We start from the raw sequence: 21193 nt of genomic DNA, 5'->3' as shown, positions 1-21193 counted from the left end.
AGTAAGATTATGGAAAGTCAGACAGTAAAGTGGGGAATGGAAGGAAGAAACCAGCTTAAAAGAATTCATCACAGCTCTGTCAGAAAAGCTTTAGTGGGAGAAACTCCCCTTCCAACTGCCCAACACTTGGGTGGACTCTGTCTCCAAGACAATCCAGTTATCCCTTCTCCACTTCTTTTCCCCATGCTCCTAAATCCAAACATTCTCAGCCTTTGCATATAAAAAGAATGAATCTCTAAATGCTAAGGGCCCCAATAAAACTGCCTGAGATTTCCATCTTTTTATCAGGAATGCCTGGTGATGTTTCCAGTTGCAGGAAATAAGGTTTGGTTGGGGTTTTTTTAAGTGTTTATTTCTGCATACCCACGTATGAGCTCCTCAACGTTGTAACCTGGAGCTGGGTACCAGCTTTTTATTATTTGTTCTTTCTTAGGTAAAAACCAGGAAAGATTTTACTGCAGAACAGACCTGATTAAATTAGACCTGACCATCATGGAAAGAATGAGCTTTAATCTTACTTCCTTCATCTCTTACTTAATTCCTTCCTTATTCACAGTGGATTTCTTGTATTCAGTTGAATAGGAATTGACTTCTTTGCTTTAAATCCAGAGGTGAGATGGGCCAGATTTTGGTTTCCCTCTACAGATCCCAGCACAGTTCCTGTTTTCCCAGGCCATTTTACCAACACACATTCTTTGTAGGAGGTCAGGCTGGATAATAATTGGAACAAACTGTCCCACTGTTGAAAACCATCCTCTTTACATATATTAATGTGTTTTCCAACGTTCCGGAGCTCTACCTAAAGGCCAGGTCATGGATTTAGAGGCTCCCATGGTTGGGGTTGGGTTTTGGCCCCTGAAAAGAGCTGGTGGCCTCCCCAGCAGACTCCCAACACAACTCACCTCTGGGTGATTCATCATGTAAAAGGGAAAGGACTGAATCAGACCATTGGGCTTTGTTCTGCTCCAGGTTTTACAGCAGGGCAATCCATGGATTTGAGGATGGTCATTCCAGATTTGAAAGGGTATAAAAGGGCAGGTCCTTGTGTTTGCAAAGGTGCAAGGCCTACTGAAAACACTAAATCTGAGATGGACTGTGGGAACTCAGGGATTGGGCCAGTTTTGCTTTAAACGCAGCTCAGCCTTCTCCTGAAAGCAGATTTTAAAGAGTCACCCACCTCTAAACCAGCCTGCAGCCTCATTCTGATCTCTTGAAAGAAAAGCAGTCTTAACCAACTTGATCTGAAAACCAGACCCATAACGTTACAGCTGTGCCCTCTGTCACATTCCAGTGCCTGGCACCACACTGACTTTCAGAGCAATGCAGCTGGACTTGTCTGAGGTTCATCAGCTGAACCCTCGACCTCGCTGTCTCAGGGAAGGCTCCTCACTCTCCCCCAGCTTCACAATCCCACTATTTGTTTGTGTTTAATAAAATTACCTAATTAGAACGTTCTCCAAGGAAACAACCTGCAGCTTTAGGGCAAATACAGAAAGATGTTGACTTCCTCACTCAGGCTTCCCTGAACAGCCCTTTCCTCCAGCCAAACCCGAGGTAAACAACCTTCCCAATTAAACCCACCGGACCAGGGTGGCACAGCCCTGCACTGATGAACATCACTAATTAGAATCAAGACCCATTAAGATAAATCTCAGCTTTCCATGAGACATCTGGGCCCCCAGATGTGCATTTCAGGTCTGGATGTAAACACACACAGGCACTGAAACCAATGGAGATCCATGGGAAAACTGAATTTTTAGGGGAAGGCCACTGGAATGTAAACAGCAGGGCTGGAATTTAGGAGATGACTCCAGAAGTCTGGCTCCTGCATAACTCAGTATTAGATATTTACTAACCACATGAGGACAAGCAGGTTTGCTTACAGGCATGGAAAATGAGGATTCATAGGAAAAAGCCTGGATCTCACTGCAAATTCCAGCATTAAACATTCAGCAAGCAGAAGAGAAAAGCAAACAAAAAACAGACACAGTGTTGAACTCTTTTGTTTTTATAGAATTTTTACAATATATTTCTCTTCATTTGCATATTTTACCCACATCTGTAGCTTTCTTTTTACATGTTGAACTGAATAGGAATAAATCTAAAGGTCTGATATATTTTAAACAACTGATAAAAATTGCAAAGTAGTAAACCTGTAAGAAAAGAAATTATAAAACTCTCGGTTTTAAGTGTTTAATGAAAGCAAGTCAAATGTATCATTAGGAACAATATGGTTTGTTTTAAACACATCATAGGTGATTCAGGCAGGACAACCTTTTTTAGTTTGGTTTTTTTTTTGTTTTTTTTTTTTTATATTAGGCACATTTTTTTCAGCATACCTGTTTTCCAGACAGTTTTATACAATTCAATAGCATCATCCACATCCACTTGGAACTCCTGCATAATTTTCAAAATGTGATTGATCATGAATATTCATTATTGGTATTCTACTCCTCTTTCTTTAGAGCTACCAGAAGAAAAAAAAATAATCAGTGTTTCTTGTCTGTTAAAAAATCCATAATTAATGATTTGAGTTGTAAGGCAGCAACAGATTCAGTGTCAACTCAGGTCACAGTCCTTCAGTTCCATCTAGTGGGTAGAAATTATATTTAGTGGACACTGTTCCCAGACAGTCCCTCCGGGGCAGGACAACTGACTCACAGGCCAGTTACTGCTGGTAGAGTAAGTTGAGTGGTTTGCCTAGTAAGGAACTCTGGCCACTCCTGTGTCATCCTTGCAGCCTCATGTCTTCATCCAGAAAGCAAAAAGTCCAGCAGAAATAAAGGTGACTATGATAGAGCCGTGAAGGTTCTGTGCAGGGTTTATTTACAGTCGGCATCCCTGATGTGAAAAAAGAAAAAGCCTCCTGTGACTGAGCAGGCAGAGCTGGGCAGCTGCCTCAGCACTCCAGCCCGCTGCAGGTCCATGATTCCTCAGCCAGGGGTTCCCAGGGAGTGGTGAATGCAAAGTCCTCCTGCTCCACAAAAGCCATTTCCAGAGGCTCACCTGCCCCATGGATACAACTCCCTGCCACAGGCTTAAGAAGGTCTGGTTTTGGTGGAGCAACTCCCCTTTCCCAGAATGTCTTCATGCATGACAAGGTGTGGAGCAGCTGGTTCCCCAGGGATCCTGATCTGTGCGTTAAAGATCCACCAAACTTGGGGAATTCCCTTCCCACCGTGACCTCTTTAAGGAAATCAACTACAGGATGCTCCAGGAGGGGGTTCAGAGCAGGATCTCTCTGCTTCCTTTCAGTGTCTGATACAATAGATTTTTCCTGAATCCTGGCATTCTCATTTGCTAAGAGGGCCACTCCATTCCTGAAGGCTCCAGCACGGTGGTTTTCAGTTTTAAGTCTTTCAGGCAGAAAAATCACATTCTGCTTCAAGCTCATGCCCTGAAGAAGCACTTGCTGTGCACTCACCTGGCTGAGCAGAAGTCAAAACAAAACTCTACAGCACTGGAGGCCATCCCCCTCCCCAAAAAAAAAACAACCAAAAAACAAACCAGGGGATGTATTACTGCACATTTCCCTCTCAGAGGGAGACTGGAGCACCCTTAAAATTCTATCCCCAGCTGATAAGCCCATCAATTCAGAGGACACTCCCCAGAGCTGGGCTCCTGTGCATGTTGCACTCTGGTATCTGGGCACCCCTCACCTCCTGGACAAGCAGGGTCAATGAACACATCCCCCACTGCCTTTACACAACTTGAACTCAGTTACTACTAGAGTTTTTGGCTGCCTTTTTTCCCCATAGTCTAATGCTGGAGTAAAAATGGGAAGAAGAAAATAACTAGCATTAAAAGTTCTCTGAATTTATATTTGACATAGTGTGCAATGGTACACAAAATACACCTCCAAATCCTTCTGTGTCCTTTTTAACTCTTTGGAAAGGGAATAACCAATGTAGCTGGGTAGGAAGAAAGCCAATTTATTTCAGCATAGAAGGTCTGCAATTCATTCCACATTCACTAAGAGGAACGTGGTTATTGCTCTGTAAAATAAGCCTGGATTGATCATTAACCCCACCCTGAGTGCTGGGAGTCTGGTTCCCAACATTGCCAAGGACCTCCTAAGCCACTGGTACTGAAATAATGGAAAGAAAAAAGTCTGGTGAATAATTTCTTGTCAAGAAGTGATGGTGTAAGTTCCTCAGCTCTTCATACCACCTTGTGACTGGGGGCCAGCCTTTGCTCTCTGCACTACAATAATGGGCTATTTGGGATAACACACTGGAGACAAATCAAGGTAAGAAAAGGTGATCCAGGTGAATGAATCAAAGAACAGCAGAACCATTAAGCCCTTGCACGAGGATGCTCTAAAACTTAAATCCTTTAACTGCTTCGCAAATCACCCAGAATTCCTTTTACAACCCGTAGTTTAGTAAGAATTAAAGTTCTTTTCCTTGGGTAGGAACCTCCAAAGCAAAAGCAAACATGACAGGATTCAAGCATGGCCCATTTCTGCACAGCCCACCAGACTCTGCTGTCCTGTTTCCCTTCCAAGCTGTACAGGAGATGCTGAGGGATCACTCAGAGTTCACCAGTGCTTTCCATCCATCAAGTTTCCCTGGGGAGCAGAAGACACCAAAGCAGGGGCCTTCCATTCTCATCCTTGAGCTCCCTTCATTCCTTTAGCTCCTGGGAATAAGCCCCACTATTGTTCTGTGTATCTAACATGCTACAATATGTGCATACATAACTGTAGGCGACGCGTGAGTTACTTCAGGATGTGCTTTTTCATCCAAGTGCATGTTACTGGTACAAATTCTACATCAAGGTGGAAGGAAGGCAGGCTGCAGAGTGCTCATACACTGAAGCTGAAGGAACTTGTCCTGAACGGAGTTAAAGATGTTTGTTCCAACGTCCTATGGACAAACTACTCTATCCCATGCACTCCGGCCTGAGCCAGTATTAAACATTCCAGAAACTTGTTGATTTGTTTGGATAGTTAATGGCAAGGCTGATAGCAGCAATGTTTTTCAGGGCCTAGAAGAGAGAAGGAAAAACAAAGTCACTTTGAAGGTTCTCCTCGATCCAAAACGGCAAAGAAATGCCTGTAGGAAATTAAACAAAAATAGAATCCCAGAGTGGTTTGGGTTGGAAGGGACCTTAAAGATCATCCTGTTCCACCCCCTGCCATGGGCAGGGACACCTTCCACAAGCCCAGGTTGCTCCAAGCCCCATCCAACCTGGCCTGGGACACTTCCAGGGATGGGGTAGCCACAGCTTCTCTGGGCAACCTATGCCAGGGCCTCCCCACCCTCACAGCCAAGAATTCCTTCCCAGTATCCCAGAACAGCATTTGCAAGTAGTTCATTCCCAATTTTCAGAGGCCTTTCAAGGTACTGTAAAGCCCAAGTACCTTAATATCTATTTTATAAACTCCACTGGGCAATCAGAAACCATTCACTGTCTGTCAGACAGATACCACACACCCTGGGGTTGGACAGTCCTACCTGTGCTGTGCAGCGATGAAGATGATCTTCAGTATTTAAGGCAAGCAAATACTCCTGTAGAGATCCAAGCTCCTGCAGCCAGAAAACCATCAGTGAACACCAATGTTTCTACCAGATATCATCCTACTAATTAATATTAAAATGCTCATTAGAGCCAAAGGTATCAGAACGACACACGAAGCTCCGGACTAGAGCACAGTTGGTGACCACAGAAATCAGCTCATTACAGACTGTTCATATGTAATGTTCAAAATCAACTCAAGGAAAACCACATGCAAATATCTTTACATTAATTATTAAGTCAGCATTCCTCTCAGTGGCTTTAGGGCCTTAACTGCACAAGGAAGAGTCATGACTTTTACTTAAGGTCCCATGATGGTTGAGAAAAACAGAATGACACTCAATCAGAATTTGCTGCCACAAGAGAAGGTTGTTTAATCTTTCTGAAGCTATGATGGACTTCACCAAGACAAAGGAAAACTGCACTTAGTGGAACACTAAACTACATGTCATTCCCAGCAGTGAGGAAAGGAGGGATACAAATGCAGGAACTGCTTACAGTAACTCTGTTTTCTGTCACAAAGAAGAGTTCTGCCAGTGCACGATGGAGAGGAAGGAGAATTCCAGGCTTGGCCATGTCGTGACACAAGTTGTTTTCCATATGGGTGAAAAGCTGCCAAAGTGGCTTCAACAAGGTGAGGTCACAGTCCCTGAAAAAAATAATTTAAATGAAATTGTGATGAAATAGTGAGTAAACCATGCCTGTTTCTGGAAATGGGGAGGTGGAGGGGGAAAGCAAAACTGAATCAATATTAAGAGAACAAAACCACACGTTTGTGACAGGTGGATAAGAAACACAGAAGTATTTTAAAATCTAAATTCAGTCAGGTGTTTCAGCACAAAGAATTTCACTCTCAAGCAGTGAGGTGGAGAAACCTCATATACATGATTATGTCTAAATGACTTTTCTAAAGCTGAGTGTACTCCTGAAATGAGGACTATAAAACAAAATAACCATATACATCACTTTGCTAAATGCTCTTGCACCTAGAAATACCCATGCCATACATACTTAAGCTTTAGGACACATCTCTCTTCTAAAACTCAATTACAGGCTTAATGGCACAACTCAAAACAATAACTTGAAAGTTATTCTCTTCACAGAGAATCACATCATCACCATCACTTCACTTCTGCACTATGACTGATATAAGGAGAACAAACTCCTAGAAAATTAATTGAAATTTATCTCTGTCCTGTTTCAAGGTGGGTTGTTTTTTTTCCTTTAGGACAATATTTGAATCCCTTGGACCTTTTTCCAAGTGCCCAGCCCAGAGCAGTCACTCACCCCTGGGTGCTGCACTGCACTATCTTCAGGAGCAGGTGGATGGCCTTCAAACGCTGGTGACCCGTCTGACGACACGCCACCCCCACCTGCCATTCCCAGATTTTGGCCAGTGGGAGGTGAGGAATGACCCTTTCCTCAGACAGCATCTGCTTTAGGATTTCAAACCCTGGAAGGAAAAGTCAATTCAAGCAGCTGTTACTTCTGTAGGGAATCATTCAGTTCATACAGTCAGTTTTCTCCATATACTGTATAATAGTACATATGCAGTGTATGTGAAATATAAGTACATATACAGGGTATGTATAATATAAGTATTCCTCTGGCAAGGAAGAAATATTGAATTAAAATACCAAACAAAAAATCTGAGACAATTCTGTGTTACATCCTGACATTACAACTCTTTTTCTGAGGCACAACTCAGATAAAAATTATGAAGAATCATATCCAAAATTAAAGTTTTTTCCCAAATAGGGTAAAAAAACCACAGGCCCTCACTATTGTGGGATATGCAGCAGAGTTGTGCTGGTGGCAAATTATTCCCCAGCCCCTATTTAATTAAAAATATTTAAACTCCAAAATAAACTAACAAAACCTTTCATGCTATATCTAGAAATTAGATCCAGAACCAATCTATTTTAATGGCTAACTACTCTTAAAAACACAGTTACAATAATTTCTGTTTTCAATTACGGCATCTTGGAGCGTTTACTAAATCCTGTGTGTAATTACAGTCACATAATGAGATTTTGAATGCAAATTACATTGTTATAATTGTCATCTCTGAGTCTCTGTGAAGATTTTGTACTTCTAACATAAAGTCACAGCCAGTAAGAGACATCAGTTGAGCTTCAGCTTGACCAAAACCAAGCACGTTATTTCCAACACACCGAAAGCAAATTCCACGTCAAGAAAAAGCCATAACCACAAGTCTCCCAAAGCAAAATAACTAAAAAAGGTCCTTTTCAATCCATTCTGAGCAGCACTTACCTGTCTGAAACCTTCCCAGATGACCTACTGTCACTGTAAACTTGTATCCCCACTCAGTGTTACTCATGTCAGAAGTAAATCGGTAGTAGAGAGTGTCTCCTGTGTGCAAGGGAAGGAAGAAAACCCACATTACTTCCCTCTGATTTCATTTTGCTACCTCAAAGACAATTAAAATGAAAAGTCTGTGATGAACTTATCCTAGATACTGTCATTTAAGAGAGGTGATCTCTTCTTTTCTGATGATTATGAAATGCACAGTAGACTGAAAACACAGAAGGGTTTCCCCTGTCTCAAGATACTTACAAGAAAGGACAATATTTTTACTACACAGAGGAAGTTAAAGTCTATACTGTACACTTGTAACTTCACTTTTCCAATTGTGTTATGCATCAGTTATGTTTTATGAAAAAAGAACCTCTAAATATGCAGCCAAGTTTTTTACAACAACCTTTGAATTCACTGGAAATAAGGTTTAAAAAATTTGAAAGTAAAGTTGCTGCTTTTATGTATCAGAAAATGAAACAGCACATCTTTTACCCAAGGAAGAAAACTGTTAAACTCAATCACTTAAACGTGGAAGAACTATCAGTGTTTGACCATTTTATAATCAGACAGTGGAACATTCAGGAGGTTCTTGTCATTGTAGCATCTACAGCTTCACAGACATAAATCCTGGTAGTTTGCTGTAAGGCTGCACAAAACACCTCCTATTGTGCTCTGTAATATTAAAGCTGTTAAAACTTAGGATTTCCTTCTGTTCCACAAAAAAAGTCCTATCACCCCAGGACAAACAGGCTGGTTTTTACTGGGAAGCAGAATTTCCAAAGTTTCATGAAGCAGAAAAATTTTGAAAACACCTTGCAGGATTAAAAAAACCACCAAACTTAAAAACAGTTTCCCTTCTTATCATGAAATGGAACCAATGTTCTCTCCTGCTCCTAGGAGAAAGCCCTGCCACCAAATGAAAAGCCTTCAAATGCCTGGCTGCAGCTAAAACCTGCTGAGTGAAATCAAGAGCCTTGATCCAGACACAGCCTGGGCTGGAAAGGAACTTGCACAAGGTGAAACTCAAGTTTCACAGCCAAGGCTGCTCCAAAACAATGGGCCTCAAAAGTTCAGCTCCTTGGCAAACCTCTGCAACTATCTGGGAGGAAAAGGAGGCCAGAAAGTAGGTTCATAAAAATCCAAAGTATTTCTGCAGAGCACACATCTGCTTTTAACTGTCACCCTGTAACCAAACAGCACCTTGTAACCCAAAGTTTGCTAAGGAAGCTCCCAAATCTATTTACAGGTGCTGACAGTACTTGAAGTCAAGTTTCCTGCAACACCCCAGTGGCTCAGGGGGTTAAAACAATTAAAAATAAGAAGCAGGGGACTGTGCAGTCTTTGAGCTCCCTGGCATTTGCTACTTACTGTGTTATCAAAAATGTGCTCAGAGAATACAGACTGAAGCTGCCTGTCAAAGGAATGGTTTTTTTTCAGCTGTGCTCTGTGGAACCAGCTGGAGCCAAGGCACTGGCACTGCCTCTCTCTGCTTAGAGCAGTAGCAGAGCACGGAGACAGAGATAAGCCTATCTTTCTTTCTTTCTTTTTTTTTTTTCTTAATAAAAAAAAATGTGCTTCCTGTGGAAAGTAAGACAAGGCATAAACAATGTAAGTGAATATCGTGCAGAACAAGGACTGTGTTGGAACAGAATCAAGATCAGAAGTTGTTTCCAGTAGCTAAGAGCACCGAGGGGTGGAAAAAAAAGGTCACAGCACAACAAGAGATAAGCCCACTTTGAAGAAACAATTGCAAGAGCAGCACGTCAGAGCAAACAGAGAGGGACAAGAAAAGGACCGAGTTTTTCCTCCAGATCTCAGGAACATCCACATGTCACTGTCATCTCTTCACTGTCATCTCTCAGCAGTTTCTCTGGAGTCCCAGCATATCCTGGAGTCTTGGCATATTCACCTGGAAGCTCGAAATCATTCCATTTCTCTGGAGAGCCACTGAAGCTGTGCCGATCCTGCTGGAAGTCACTGCTGCTGGACATGAGCAGCTCGTCACAGCCCTCCTCGGTGTTACACTGAGGGTCAAATTTGATTGAGAGGTAGATGGCACCAGGAATGTGAACTTTATCCTGGGAAAGAAACACATGAGCTTTGTGTTACTGTACTACCCAGAACCCACTGAGCTTTCACCACACAAACAAGGGAGACATCAAAAATGTTACAGCGTCTCCGTGGGTAAAAAGCTATTTGATAGTTTTACCCAGAGCTAATTTAACAGATGTAAAGCATGGCCTATTGTTCACATTAGCTGTTAAACATGTACAATTAATTGCTAGCAATGCTTTGCTCTTTCAAAAGCAGTAATTGCTGCTGATATTGATCTCACTGCCAGAACCTAAGGGTTTATATGCATTTTAAAAATAAAAGTCACAAGACTCAGAGCAGCAGGGAAATTAAAAATCCCAAGACTGCCCAAAGGCAATAATTACTTATCAAACTGTATCAGAAAAATGCTTTCAAACAGTATCAAGAAAATAAAATCAGAAACTGTTTGTGTCAGGGGAAGGTAGCCTAAAATGAGAAATACAAGAAAAAAGACACCACTCCTACTTTCATCTAACAGCAGAAGGTCAACTGAAACAGATCTGTGGATGGAGGGGTCAGAATATTTGCTCATTGCTTGAAACCACTTACAAATACAATCTGCTTCAAATACATGCACAGTAAAGCTATGCACTTTTCATGTGATTGAATTAGGGCTACATTAAAGTGCATTTTGAACATATTTCTTTACAGGGCAAGGCCTCAGTCATCTGAAATCAGCCTTTCCCAAGCAAGACTGGACAGATTTCGCGGGTGTTTCAAGCACAGAAGTCCCACAGACACACAGGTGGAACTTGGTGAGGCTTCTGCTCCCACCACCGCGGGGATTTCAGCTGATCCTCAAGTCAGGCCCTGTGACACTCCCTGAACCCACCTCAAAGTTGGTGTTGTTGTTGTAGGGGTGTTGGGATTCCCTCATCTGCACGGCCATTCCGGGCTCCTCCATGAACTGACAGGCTGTCAGGGCCATGGTCCCCAACATGCTCTCCTTGCACCCGTGCAGCACTTTCTGCAGAATCTGGGCAGAATAAAAAAACACAGCATTAAATGCAGTTTGCTGTCAAAACAACATTCACACACTTACATGCTGCTGACACAAGTCATTCCCAGTCACGTGGTATTTTGGAAGAGGGAACTGAGGTACAAGCAAGAAACAAGAAAAATTCACAAATGATGCCTCCAAGCCTCATCTCCATAAGCATAAAAGATTTTACTCTGTCCTCTGTTCCACATCTTTCATTCTTTATCTGGCAAAAACATGACAGATATTGGTTACATCTCTTCCCACAATTGCTAGAATCATGGCTAATCCATAATGTAATTAACAGGAAACTAAAGCTGTAATCAAATAAGATAAACAACTTTGTTAACCTACTAAACAGGCACCTCTACCTTCTACACTTACAGGTTTTGGTTTGAACAGAATATGTCATGTGTTTTAGCTTCCAAATGTACAGCTCCATGTATAAGAAGGAATTATTAGTATTAATTAAGTGGTTGCAGTGCTTGAAAGCACTTGATGCAAGAGCTCTGCCTTTGAAAATACAAAAAAAGTTGCCTTTAAGTTTTTCAGGACACACTAAATATAATTCAGAACCATTTGAGTCTCCCTTTTTCTTAGTTTTCAGAAGTGCACAAAAGCTTCATATCAGGAGTCCTGTTACTCAACACCCTTTCAGGTCATTATAGCTACTTATTATATCTCTTCACTTGCAATCTCCTAACTCCTCCTATGAAATGTAATTCTTGCTCAGACCAACAGATTCACCTCCAAAACAGCCAAAAATTGATTTCCTGGGGAAAAGGAGTTTAAAAATCAAGGGCAGTTCCCTGAATGCATTCTTTGCCTCCATACACTGGCAGAACAGCCTAAGACAAAGGCTATGCTTTTGTATTTAATGTGCCTTAGCAGATTTTATTCTATCAGTTCATCCTGCCCTTTTCTGAACCCATAAAAACACCCTGGGGCAACAATTTCCATGACATCCTGTGTCAAGAACCAGTTCTTTTGGTTTGTTTTGGACCTGCCACTTATTACCTTAATCTGACACTCCTTTGTTTTCTTACTGGGAGGGCCAGTGAATAATACTTGCTGTTAACTTTTGCATGCTATTTACTGCTTTAAATCTACAGAGAAAGAATAGACTTTTCCATTACTCCTTCTCCCTCAGTGCCTCCACAGGGGAAATATCCAGGATGAAGAAAACCAGTTGGTTCCTCATACTGAAGTTATTCCATGGCTATAATAATCCCTGGCACTCTTCTCCAGGTCTCTCCCAGTTGTACTGCATCTTATTTTAATTTTTTAATGAGATGAGGGAATCAGGTCACACACTTAATCCAGATGAGAGCACAGTATTGGTTCAGTGGCATATCAATGCCTTCTGGTTTATTTTTAATTCCTTCTTTGAAGCCTCCCAGTGCTCCACTTGCTTTGCCTGCTCTGAAGCCTTGACCTGCCACTTTCATTACAACATTCCATTGTAATTCCAAGAACCCTTCCACCACAGTAACAGGTATTACAATATACACATTGAGACCTAACAAAAAGCAGCTTTCAAAAAGCACTGCCTATTTTACCAATTTCCACAGATTACCATCTAGATTGCCTATTTTCAAAATAAATTGCCTATTTCACCAATTTCTCTTTCATAACTGGAAGAGTTGTCTCCAAGGAGCTCCTTTTTCCATTTTCTGTTAACAGAATCAGTACATCAAGACACCGACAGATTCCAACTGCTGTTTCAGAACTAATTTAAATTTTGGAGTTTCAATTGAGTTAAAAAAAGGAACTGCAAGTATTTCTGTTAGTCAGAGTCCCATGGCTTGTAGGCACAGGTTTTGCTCACGTTGCCTGAGTGAAATCTCCACTTACTTTTTCCCACAGCTGCTTCTCCTCCAGCTGCATAAGCATGTCCAGGATGTATGTCATGTGGGCTGGGCCACTCAGGTCTAGGATTTCCTCATTGATTGCCACATCATCAGGCCACTCAGCCAACAAGGATGCCAGCACATGCCTGGCATAAAGAACTGCAATTGCCTCATTGACACGATACAGGTAGTCCCTCACAGCCTTTTTGCTTCTGGAGTCCAGCTCCTTGTGCAGGAGGATTGAACTCTTGGTGCGGCGCTGCTTGGCATAACTGAGCTGGAGGTCACTCTCCGTGTTGGTGATCAGCTTCTGGGCAACTGGGTTGGTTTCTTCTGTTGCTTTATCACAGAGTACAGGCTTGGACTGCAAAAAAAAAAAAAAAAACAAACAAATAAGAAAGGCAAGTCTGAAAACAGGTTGCCAGTAATTTGCTTCTTTATGTTTGGATATCTCACCAGGCCATTAAACTGCAAGCTGGGTTTACAAATGAATTTGTTAAAGAGCATAAAAGTGGGATCTCTCACTAAAAAGACAGATTTCCTCAAAAACACTGTTTTTGTCAACAGTCAACAGCTCTCACTATCACAGAACATGCTGAGTTGGAAGGGACCCCCAAGGACCATCGAATTCAACTCTTAGCCCTGCCAAAGGTTACATGACTATAAACAGCAGTGGAAGCAGCAGTTAGAGTTCTAACCAGAAGTGTTAATTTAAGCTGACCTACAGAGGTAAAGCAACCAAGCTGTGCCACAGAATGAGGCAAGCTGGGAGGGACCTTTGGAGATCATTTGGTCCAAATCTGACTTAAAGCTGAGACAACTTCAAAATCAGGGCTTTGTCCAGTTAAGTTTGGAGAATTTCCAGGGGTGGATATTTCACAACCTCTGTATAAGCTGTTAAAAGGCCTATCTTTTTTTTTTTTCCTTATAATTATGTGAAACTACTTCAGGAAGCTGCTTCCACTTTGCTGTGCAACTGATAAACAGCTGCACTGGTGACACCAGCCAGGAACGAGCACCCAAAATAAAGCAAAGAGCTGTGGGACCCTGCTTTGAATGCAAAACCTAAAGCTTGCAAGTGTAGTGTCTACTTTACAAGATAAATTCACTGCCTCTTTGTTCTGCTGAACTCACTGTAAGATAACAGGGATCTGCTGAAACAGTAGCATGGCACAAGCTTACAGCAATTAGATACAATCTCTCTTGTGTAAGGGGAGGAAATTACAGCCTGCAATCACAATTTGTTCTCCTGAGCTGAGAATCAAGTTCTTTTACTTCCTTAAGGAAGGAATTACAAGGAAGAAATATTTGCTTCTCGTTGTACCTGCTCATTAATTTTGACATAAAACATTAACAACAGATTGTTTCAGATGTTAAAAAAGTTATCTCAGGTTTGAAGTTACCAAACAGAACAGAAATTACTCAGTGCCTAAATTAGCTATCTCACAATTGCTCCTGTTTGTGGAGATGGACCTACCAGACATGGTAAGATGATCATATCTGTATCCACTGCCTTGGAGCTCTGCTCCTCCAGCCTCAGGCGCTTGCTGGGCTGCCACTTCTGGGCCAGGGTTCGGATCCTCTCATCCGTGGTTATCACATCCCCATCGAACCTTGGGAGGGGCAAAACACAGCCAAAAAAATACACCAGTGTGTTTTGAAAGCAATGCAAAGCAAATTAGTGCAATTAAATGTAAATTAAACCTCCCCACCTTCTGTTTTGGAAAGATTAAACTCGACCTGTTTTTTACCACGTGACCTGGCTCCCCTGTGCTAACAGGCCAAAGGGTTTAAGTGTCATAAAATTGCTCATTTCTGTGAGAACACAGTGTCTCCATGAGTACTGGAAGCCACATGGAAGCTCTTGATTCCTCCTTAATTTGCAGAATTTAGAGCCACAGTAGATCTTCATATGGGAGTTACCACACAGAGAAGAACACGTGACGTGTTGCAGAAGATGGTGACTTGCTTCCACAAATACACCTCAACAGGAGTTTATTGCCTTACTTTTTCAGACATGAAAACCAAATTGTATCCTTGGAACAATTTCTGTTTGGCCCCAAGAAGATTTTAGGTTTTCACCCACATCTAGCAACTGTCTTTCTGCTGGACCCAGACTGTCACATACCTCTTTTGAACCTCCAGGAAAAAAGAATCTGTTCTTTTCATCTGCAGCTCATACATGGCTCGAAGAATATGGAGAGGTGCATTAAGTGCATCATGTGTCATCTGAGAAAGGAGCAAGAAAAGGAAAAAAAAAGGTATTATATGGGGAAAATAAATTTGAGGTTCTTTGAGGATGTCATAGTACTATTTTCCCACTGCTAGGTAGAGAATTAATGAACTTAATATTCGGGTTAAAAAAATGAAAATTAATTTAGCAAAACACTTTCTAATGATTTTGTAGCATTCACTGCTACAAAATCTATTTTATTTTCTTTAGAGAATGATACACTGAAAGCATAGACCCATATTTTGTAAATTTAGAAGAAAACCAGCCATATAAACTACCTAATGTTTTATGCAACTAGAAAATTCACAGTAACTTCAAAGGAGGTAAACTAAGTTTAAATACCAAGAAGCATATTTTGGTGGCTTCATCCAAACCCTCCAGAGGGTCAAGTTTGTTCTGCTCTACATCAACAGGACCAACAACAGGCTGCTCCACATCTTGGTCTTGTTCCCTTTCTTCCCGTTCAGTGTCCTCCTGTTCAGCCAGGCAACTGATATCTTGCTTTGAGGAATACAGCATTATTGACAAAATCTGTACAGAAAAAAGGTAGCATATGGTGTGACAGCTGTAGATATTATTAGTGTATCTGCAAGCAGCATTTAAGAACATTATCAGATCTGGACAGTGTTTAACACATGCTATTCTAAAAAGAAGCAGCACCTAAAAAAAGAAAAACTCCCAAAACACAAAACCAAACCATTTCCCACTTCACAAATGAGTTACACCTTCCAGGCTGCTACAAAGACAACTTCAGTGATCAGCTGAGAGTGTGAAAAAAATTGAGAAAATTATTATTTAACCATTTCAATACATCAAAGGTTTGAGGATTCTCACAGAGCAAAATGACTGTCACCAAAATGCCAGTGATGCCCCTCCACACTCTTCTCCTTTGAAAACATCCCTCTGGCTTCAGCAGAGCTGCAGTCCCACATATCAATTAACACAACTCTTGGCCAAGATAAAACACAGCTAACAGCTGAACCACACTTCTCTCTCAGGAATTAACAATCCTCCTGCCAGAACATCCCCACACACGAGCATGTCCCCATCTGCACTGCAGCAGCACCTCGTGCTCGTCAGGGAGCAAGGCAAGGCATGCTTTGCTTTGAGATTATTACTTTTTAAATGGAAGAATATAGAAGAATTATTTTTTAAATGGAAGAATTTTCAGGAACAGCCTAAATAAAATCCACAAAATAGACTGAGTAGATGATTAATGCCTCATCTTGCACATTTCTTTCAAATATAATGAAATTAATTAAAATCAGCCCCTGCTTTAAAGAAGTTGGACTGTTATCTACAAAATTATGATGGACAGAAAAAGGCAGATTGAGGGATACAGTTAAGTGAACATATTTTAGGGACTAATTAGAAACACTCTTGAGACTTCCCTCCCAGAAGGGAAGTGCAGTGCCATAAGTTCTGAGCTGCTGTGTGTAGCCTGACTTCCTAAAGTGTCACTTTTCTTACCTCCAAGTCTCGCAGAAGCCAGGTCTTACTGAAGCCAGTTCCTTTGCTACATTTCTTCACTAGAAGCTTGAGCAAACCAGACTGAAGAAAGGCAGCTTGGACTTCCTTGAAGCCATGAATCTACAGACACACACAAATAAATAAGAAAAAAGGGAACAATGCATCACAATGCTTGTGAGGTCTTGTCACACAGCCTCAGATACGATTTCCTGCCCAGATGAACTACATTGGGAACCCTTTCATTTCCCTAAAACACAAATCTCCACTTTGAATCCCTTAAGGGGATCATCTAGGACATGCACACAGTAGTAACTGACTGTCTGTTTTGTTCTGACAGTCAAAAAAAACACAGGTTCCCTCTTCAAATACTTCAGGAGTGAGAAAAGGGGAATGTGAACCTCACTCCATAAAGTGTTCTCTCCATGAATTTCTTCTTCAGCTTTCATGAATGGCTGGCCCCCAGAGAGGAGAAGCAATCCAACTCCCAGCTCAGACTCACAAATGCTATTTAAAGCCCAGTAACATTTTCACTCCCCTCCAGACTGGGAATGAGAGGAGCCAGCTGTGAGAGAAATGCCCTTGCAGGAGTTCCCCAATGTGCTCAGCCAATCCCCAAGTTCCTGTAGTGCAGGGTAGAACATGAATTGTTATTTATCTATAACAGTCTAATGCCAGATACCTTCAGAGTTCTGTAAAGCCCCTTCAGAGCCAGTGACAAGACCCAGGTTGTTTCCACTGCCTCAGCATAGCTGCTGTCCAGGTTGGTTTGCAGGAGGTGGGTGGATATGAGGACAAAGTGCTGGAGGTACTGTCTCAGCTGGGTCTGGGAATCACTGCCCTCTTGTTCACATTTCTGAATCAACTGATAGTCTTTCACTACAACAGAGAACAAACACAATGTTCCGGGTTCATTTTCAAATGTTGTGGAGTCATCTCCTACCAGTAGATATGAGTAGGCTGAGACATGATCACAATCCCTACATGAATTGTGTTCTAATAAAGGTCTTGTACTGAAATTACCTCAGCCAAGAAAATATTTCATTTTTTCAATGCAAATTAAAAATCCCAAGGTAGCTCCTGGCAACAGCTGATTGTCTGCACATATTTGCACGTTAGCAGTACAGCATTAAAGCAGCACAGGTTGCATTTTACAATTAAAATGAGGAAAGTTTTGACCTGCAATTGATATGATGAAATAAATCTTGCCAGTCTTACTGTTTAAAATGTCAACAGTTAAAAAAAAATAAAAGCTTTTATGTTCAAATCTTCTTTCAATATCAAAAAGCAGTTTGGTCTGTTGATTTTTCCAAATGTCTTTTACACAACTTCAACAGTCAAATCTTAGGACAACCTTTGCTTTATTAACTTCACAATATCAGGTCAAGTATTCCAAAGCTGAAAGTCTTTGCTCCTAGGGATTCAACTAATTTGTTATGTTAAACATTTAACTTGGTCTCAGATTTTAGGGGTATCCAAACTGTTTTTAAAGTAGCAATTGTTTTAAAACACTAAGCACAGGTTTGAAAAGGATAAGACAAAAGCAGTAAGCAAATCTCAAAACAGGAAGAGTTGCTGAGATTTCTCAATTTAACAGAATGGTCTCGACAGTTTTCTAAATCTTTTTCTGAATAAAAATAAATGCCAGAGTTTCAAAAAGAAAACATGTCTTCCCAACCATTACTGCAGAAGCTTCACAATTTGTTTGTGACCTGCAAGCAGAATTAGCTGAGGCAGAAAAATCAGACACCTTACTAATAATGGCTTTCAAACTCTGCAGACCCACACAAAGTGGTCTAGATAAAAACATGCTTTTGGGCTTCCATAAGAAACTGTAAGGCAATGCTGTGTGATCCTCTGATAAAACAAAAATGTCACAGAACCTGTTTTTCTCTTGCGGGTTTTGATGTCCACGACCACGGCCCTGTTTTTCTCCGTGAAATGCTTCAGGATGATCACGTTGTGAGGCTCGTTGGCATTGTCCATGTACACAGAACGAGTGCCCATACACAGCACCTGAAGTGGCAGCAGAATTTCAGTCATCATTTGGAACACTTGTTTGCAAACACACAGCCATGCATTATATTGGTTCCATTTGCTTATACTTGGTATTGTATTTTTTAGCTGAACCCTCTGCTTGCTGCCAGATATTTGCTCATCTTTAGAAAATAGCTGTTCACTTCTATAAAATAAATGCCTGCAACAACCAACTTAATGCTACACAGGCAATATATCAGAGTTAGGAACATCAAGAGTGAGACTGGATTGTTTTGCTTGTATAAAAGTTATTCAAACATATTAAGCTTTTCTTGCAGTAGTTGTAAGTAGCATTCAAAGAAATGCCAGGGAAAACCAGCCTCATTATTCTTGATTAGATCAACATTTTGTACAAATTTGATTAGATCAAACTGTGCACAAGTGGAAAGATGTGAACTCTGGCACAGAGTGTTTTGAGAGTTTGTAATTGATGTCCCCAGTTGATGAAATCCATCGTGTTTAGAAATAAACACCTAAAAGCTTTAACCAATTTCATCTGCTTTAGTACCAACAGGCCACTTACCTCAGGAAACCCAACCAGCACCAGTAAAGTGAAGATATTGGTGTGTTTTAGCTGGAAGGGCAGCTGCTTGATGCAGTGGTCAGTGAAGGCAGCGATCACACTGTGCCACTGCACGGAGGAGTTCAGGGATCGAAGGATATCTGCCATGGAACTCGCCCAGTCCAGGCCCACACGACTGCAAAGCAAGAGCAGGCTGCATTAGGGGGGCTGACTACACTTACCTGGAAATGTTTTTCCCCAGCACAGTGTATCACTCTTAATCTGTCAGAGCTGGAGCTTTCATATTGTTACAAAACAGTTTTTCCAAATATTTGAAGCTTTCGCGCCAGCTGACACATTAATTCCGTTTGGTTTTTCCTCACTAGAATGTAAACACTCCTCTGTTTTCTGAAAGGGTTTACAGTCCCAAATCAAAGTGTGCCTGAACATTGTCACTGTTAATTCTGAATTTTAGTTTAGAGCTCAGAAGTTTCTGCTGGCATGACAGCGAGCAGTTTATTTCCCATGTATGTGACTACCTGCTCACTCTGGGATCACACAAACAATCCAGAGGGACTGGCCTCCTTGCTCTAAAGTTAGTTTTGGAGAAAATCCTTTCCCTCAGCTGATGCTCTGGATATTCTGCCTCTAAATTTCATACGCTTTTCTATTTGTTTGTGAACCTTCCCTGTGAAACAACAGCTACACTGAAAAATAAGTCACATTTAACAGGCACAGCGTTAATCTCAGAATGCTTGGAGCTTTCTCAGGAGCTTCAAAATCTGTCCCTCCCTGCTGTTTCCACTGCAATCTTACCAGACAAAAAACTCTCTCTTGAATACTCTCACACAAAAGGGCCAGCTCCAGAATTCAGCACTGGTGATTACAACAGGACACACTCTCCTCCTTTCCCAAGTTACACGAGAGATGTAACAATGCAAGAGAATTAACGTCATATAAAACTTATGGGGCTGTATTTTGGTTTTCCTCAAAGTTTCCAAACCTTCCTTCTTCCTCTATGACATGCTATGTAGGTAAGCACAGGAAATAAAGCCACTTTTCAGCAGCCAACCTTCTTCTGGAAGGAAATTAAGATTCCCACTGCAGCAAGGGCTGCAGATGCTAAACCCTTTCCACAATCAGGGTACAGGTTTAATTGACTTTCAATTAAAAAGCCTCTATGCACGAGACACCCATGAAAGAAAATTACAAAGTCATCAGAGATTAATTAATTGGTTTAAAGGAAAAAAGCACCTGTCTAAACACACAGCTCCCAGACTGAACAGGAGATGAGTTGTCTTCCATCCTTCTGGCACTGTAGACCCATCTCCTGGTACAAACAAATTGTGTTTGGCTGAAAGGATTTTAGTCACTGCAGCATCCACTTCTGCAGGCATAAGCCTCAGGATTAACTGGCCCAGAAGTCCCAAGGTTAAATGATAAGTTTCATTTAAGTGGCCAGCATTTGAGATTACAACATGAAACATCAGTGGAAGTATTTGTTCCAGGTTCATCAAAGACATTGTGGAGCCCTGCAGAAAGAGAAAATCCTCAGTAAGGCAAGGAAAGAAAACAAGATTTTGAGTCAAAGTCAGCACATACGAAGCTTCTGCTCTAATGGCCTTTCAAACAGGAAAAGAGGAATGAAGAAATTGTGTTCCTACTTTGGTTGTTGGCCTGTTAAATTGACCTAAACTGAAGATTTAAACCCTGCAGGTGTTGAACAGTTAAGACAAACTGCTCATGGATACAATTCCCTTCCCTCCCCCCTGCCATGAGCTCAGTAATGTGCACTGTCTTAAGACATTCTAATTCAAATTTTATAACACATAAGCAACAAAAGCCCATTTCCCACATTTAATTCACTATGAATTTTATTCATGTTACTGGTTACACCTAGAAAACTACCCAGATTGAAGTGAAAAGAACTAACTGATTTGAAAGGTGGTAACATAGCAGCCAGCAGTCCCAGAATCCTCTTCTGAGAGCATTCAGCAAAAACTTGTTCCTGGCTAGGTATTAAAACCTTCTCTGCTTGCTTTTGGGTTGAATCCTCTGAGAGGGAATCACCTGCTGTTTAAATAAAAACAAAAGAAGAAATACCCCAAGTGACATTAAAAATAAAAGAAATATGCAATAGTTTAATTTTTATAATTAAAATCTAAAAAGAAATAGAACTTTTTAAAAAGATA

At 41.2% G+C, this 21193-nt stretch overlaps 1 protein-coding gene across 1 annotated transcript in view; it reads right to left on the bottom strand.

Annotated features, from left to right (window-relative positions):
• Positions 1-1992: 1992 nt before the first annotated feature.
• The window catches only part of ZZEF1 (zinc finger ZZ-type and EF-hand domain containing 1), a 54031-nt gene continuing 34830 nt past the window's right edge, over positions 1993-21193 (bottom strand). Inside the window, exons 39-55 of the mRNA XM_029961252.1 lie at positions 20935-21074; positions 20256-20533; positions 19023-19197; positions 18346-18478; positions 17145-17341; positions 16466-16585; positions 15338-15526; positions 14891-14991; positions 14240-14375; positions 12767-13126; positions 10766-10909; positions 9749-9917; positions 7795-7893; positions 6808-6973; positions 6019-6169; positions 5460-5531; positions 1993-4989 (exon numbers count right to left, since the gene is read on the bottom strand). Coding sequence (XP_029817112.1) covers positions 4915-4989; positions 5460-5531; positions 6019-6169; positions 6808-6973; positions 7795-7893; positions 9749-9917; positions 10766-10909; positions 12767-13126; positions 14240-14375; positions 14891-14991; positions 15338-15526; positions 16466-16585; positions 17145-17341; positions 18346-18478; positions 19023-19197; positions 20256-20533; positions 20935-21074 — 2705 coding nt within the window. The 3' untranslated portion in view covers positions 1993-4914. The remainder of the gene's footprint in view (positions 4990-5459; positions 5532-6018; positions 6170-6807; positions 6974-7794; positions 7894-9748; positions 9918-10765; positions 10910-12766; positions 13127-14239; positions 14376-14890; positions 14992-15337; positions 15527-16465; positions 16586-17144; positions 17342-18345; positions 18479-19022; positions 19198-20255; positions 20534-20934; positions 21075-21193) is intronic.

This window comes from Manacus vitellinus, unplaced genomic scaffold (genome assembly GCF_001715985.3).
Source record: "Manacus vitellinus isolate BGI_N305 unplaced genomic scaffold, ASM171598v3 scaffold_32_pilon, whole genome shotgun sequence".
NCBI lineage: Eukaryota > Metazoa > Chordata > Aves > Passeriformes > Pipridae > Manacus > Manacus vitellinus.
This window is presented reverse-complemented; position numbering and strand designations above follow the sequence as displayed.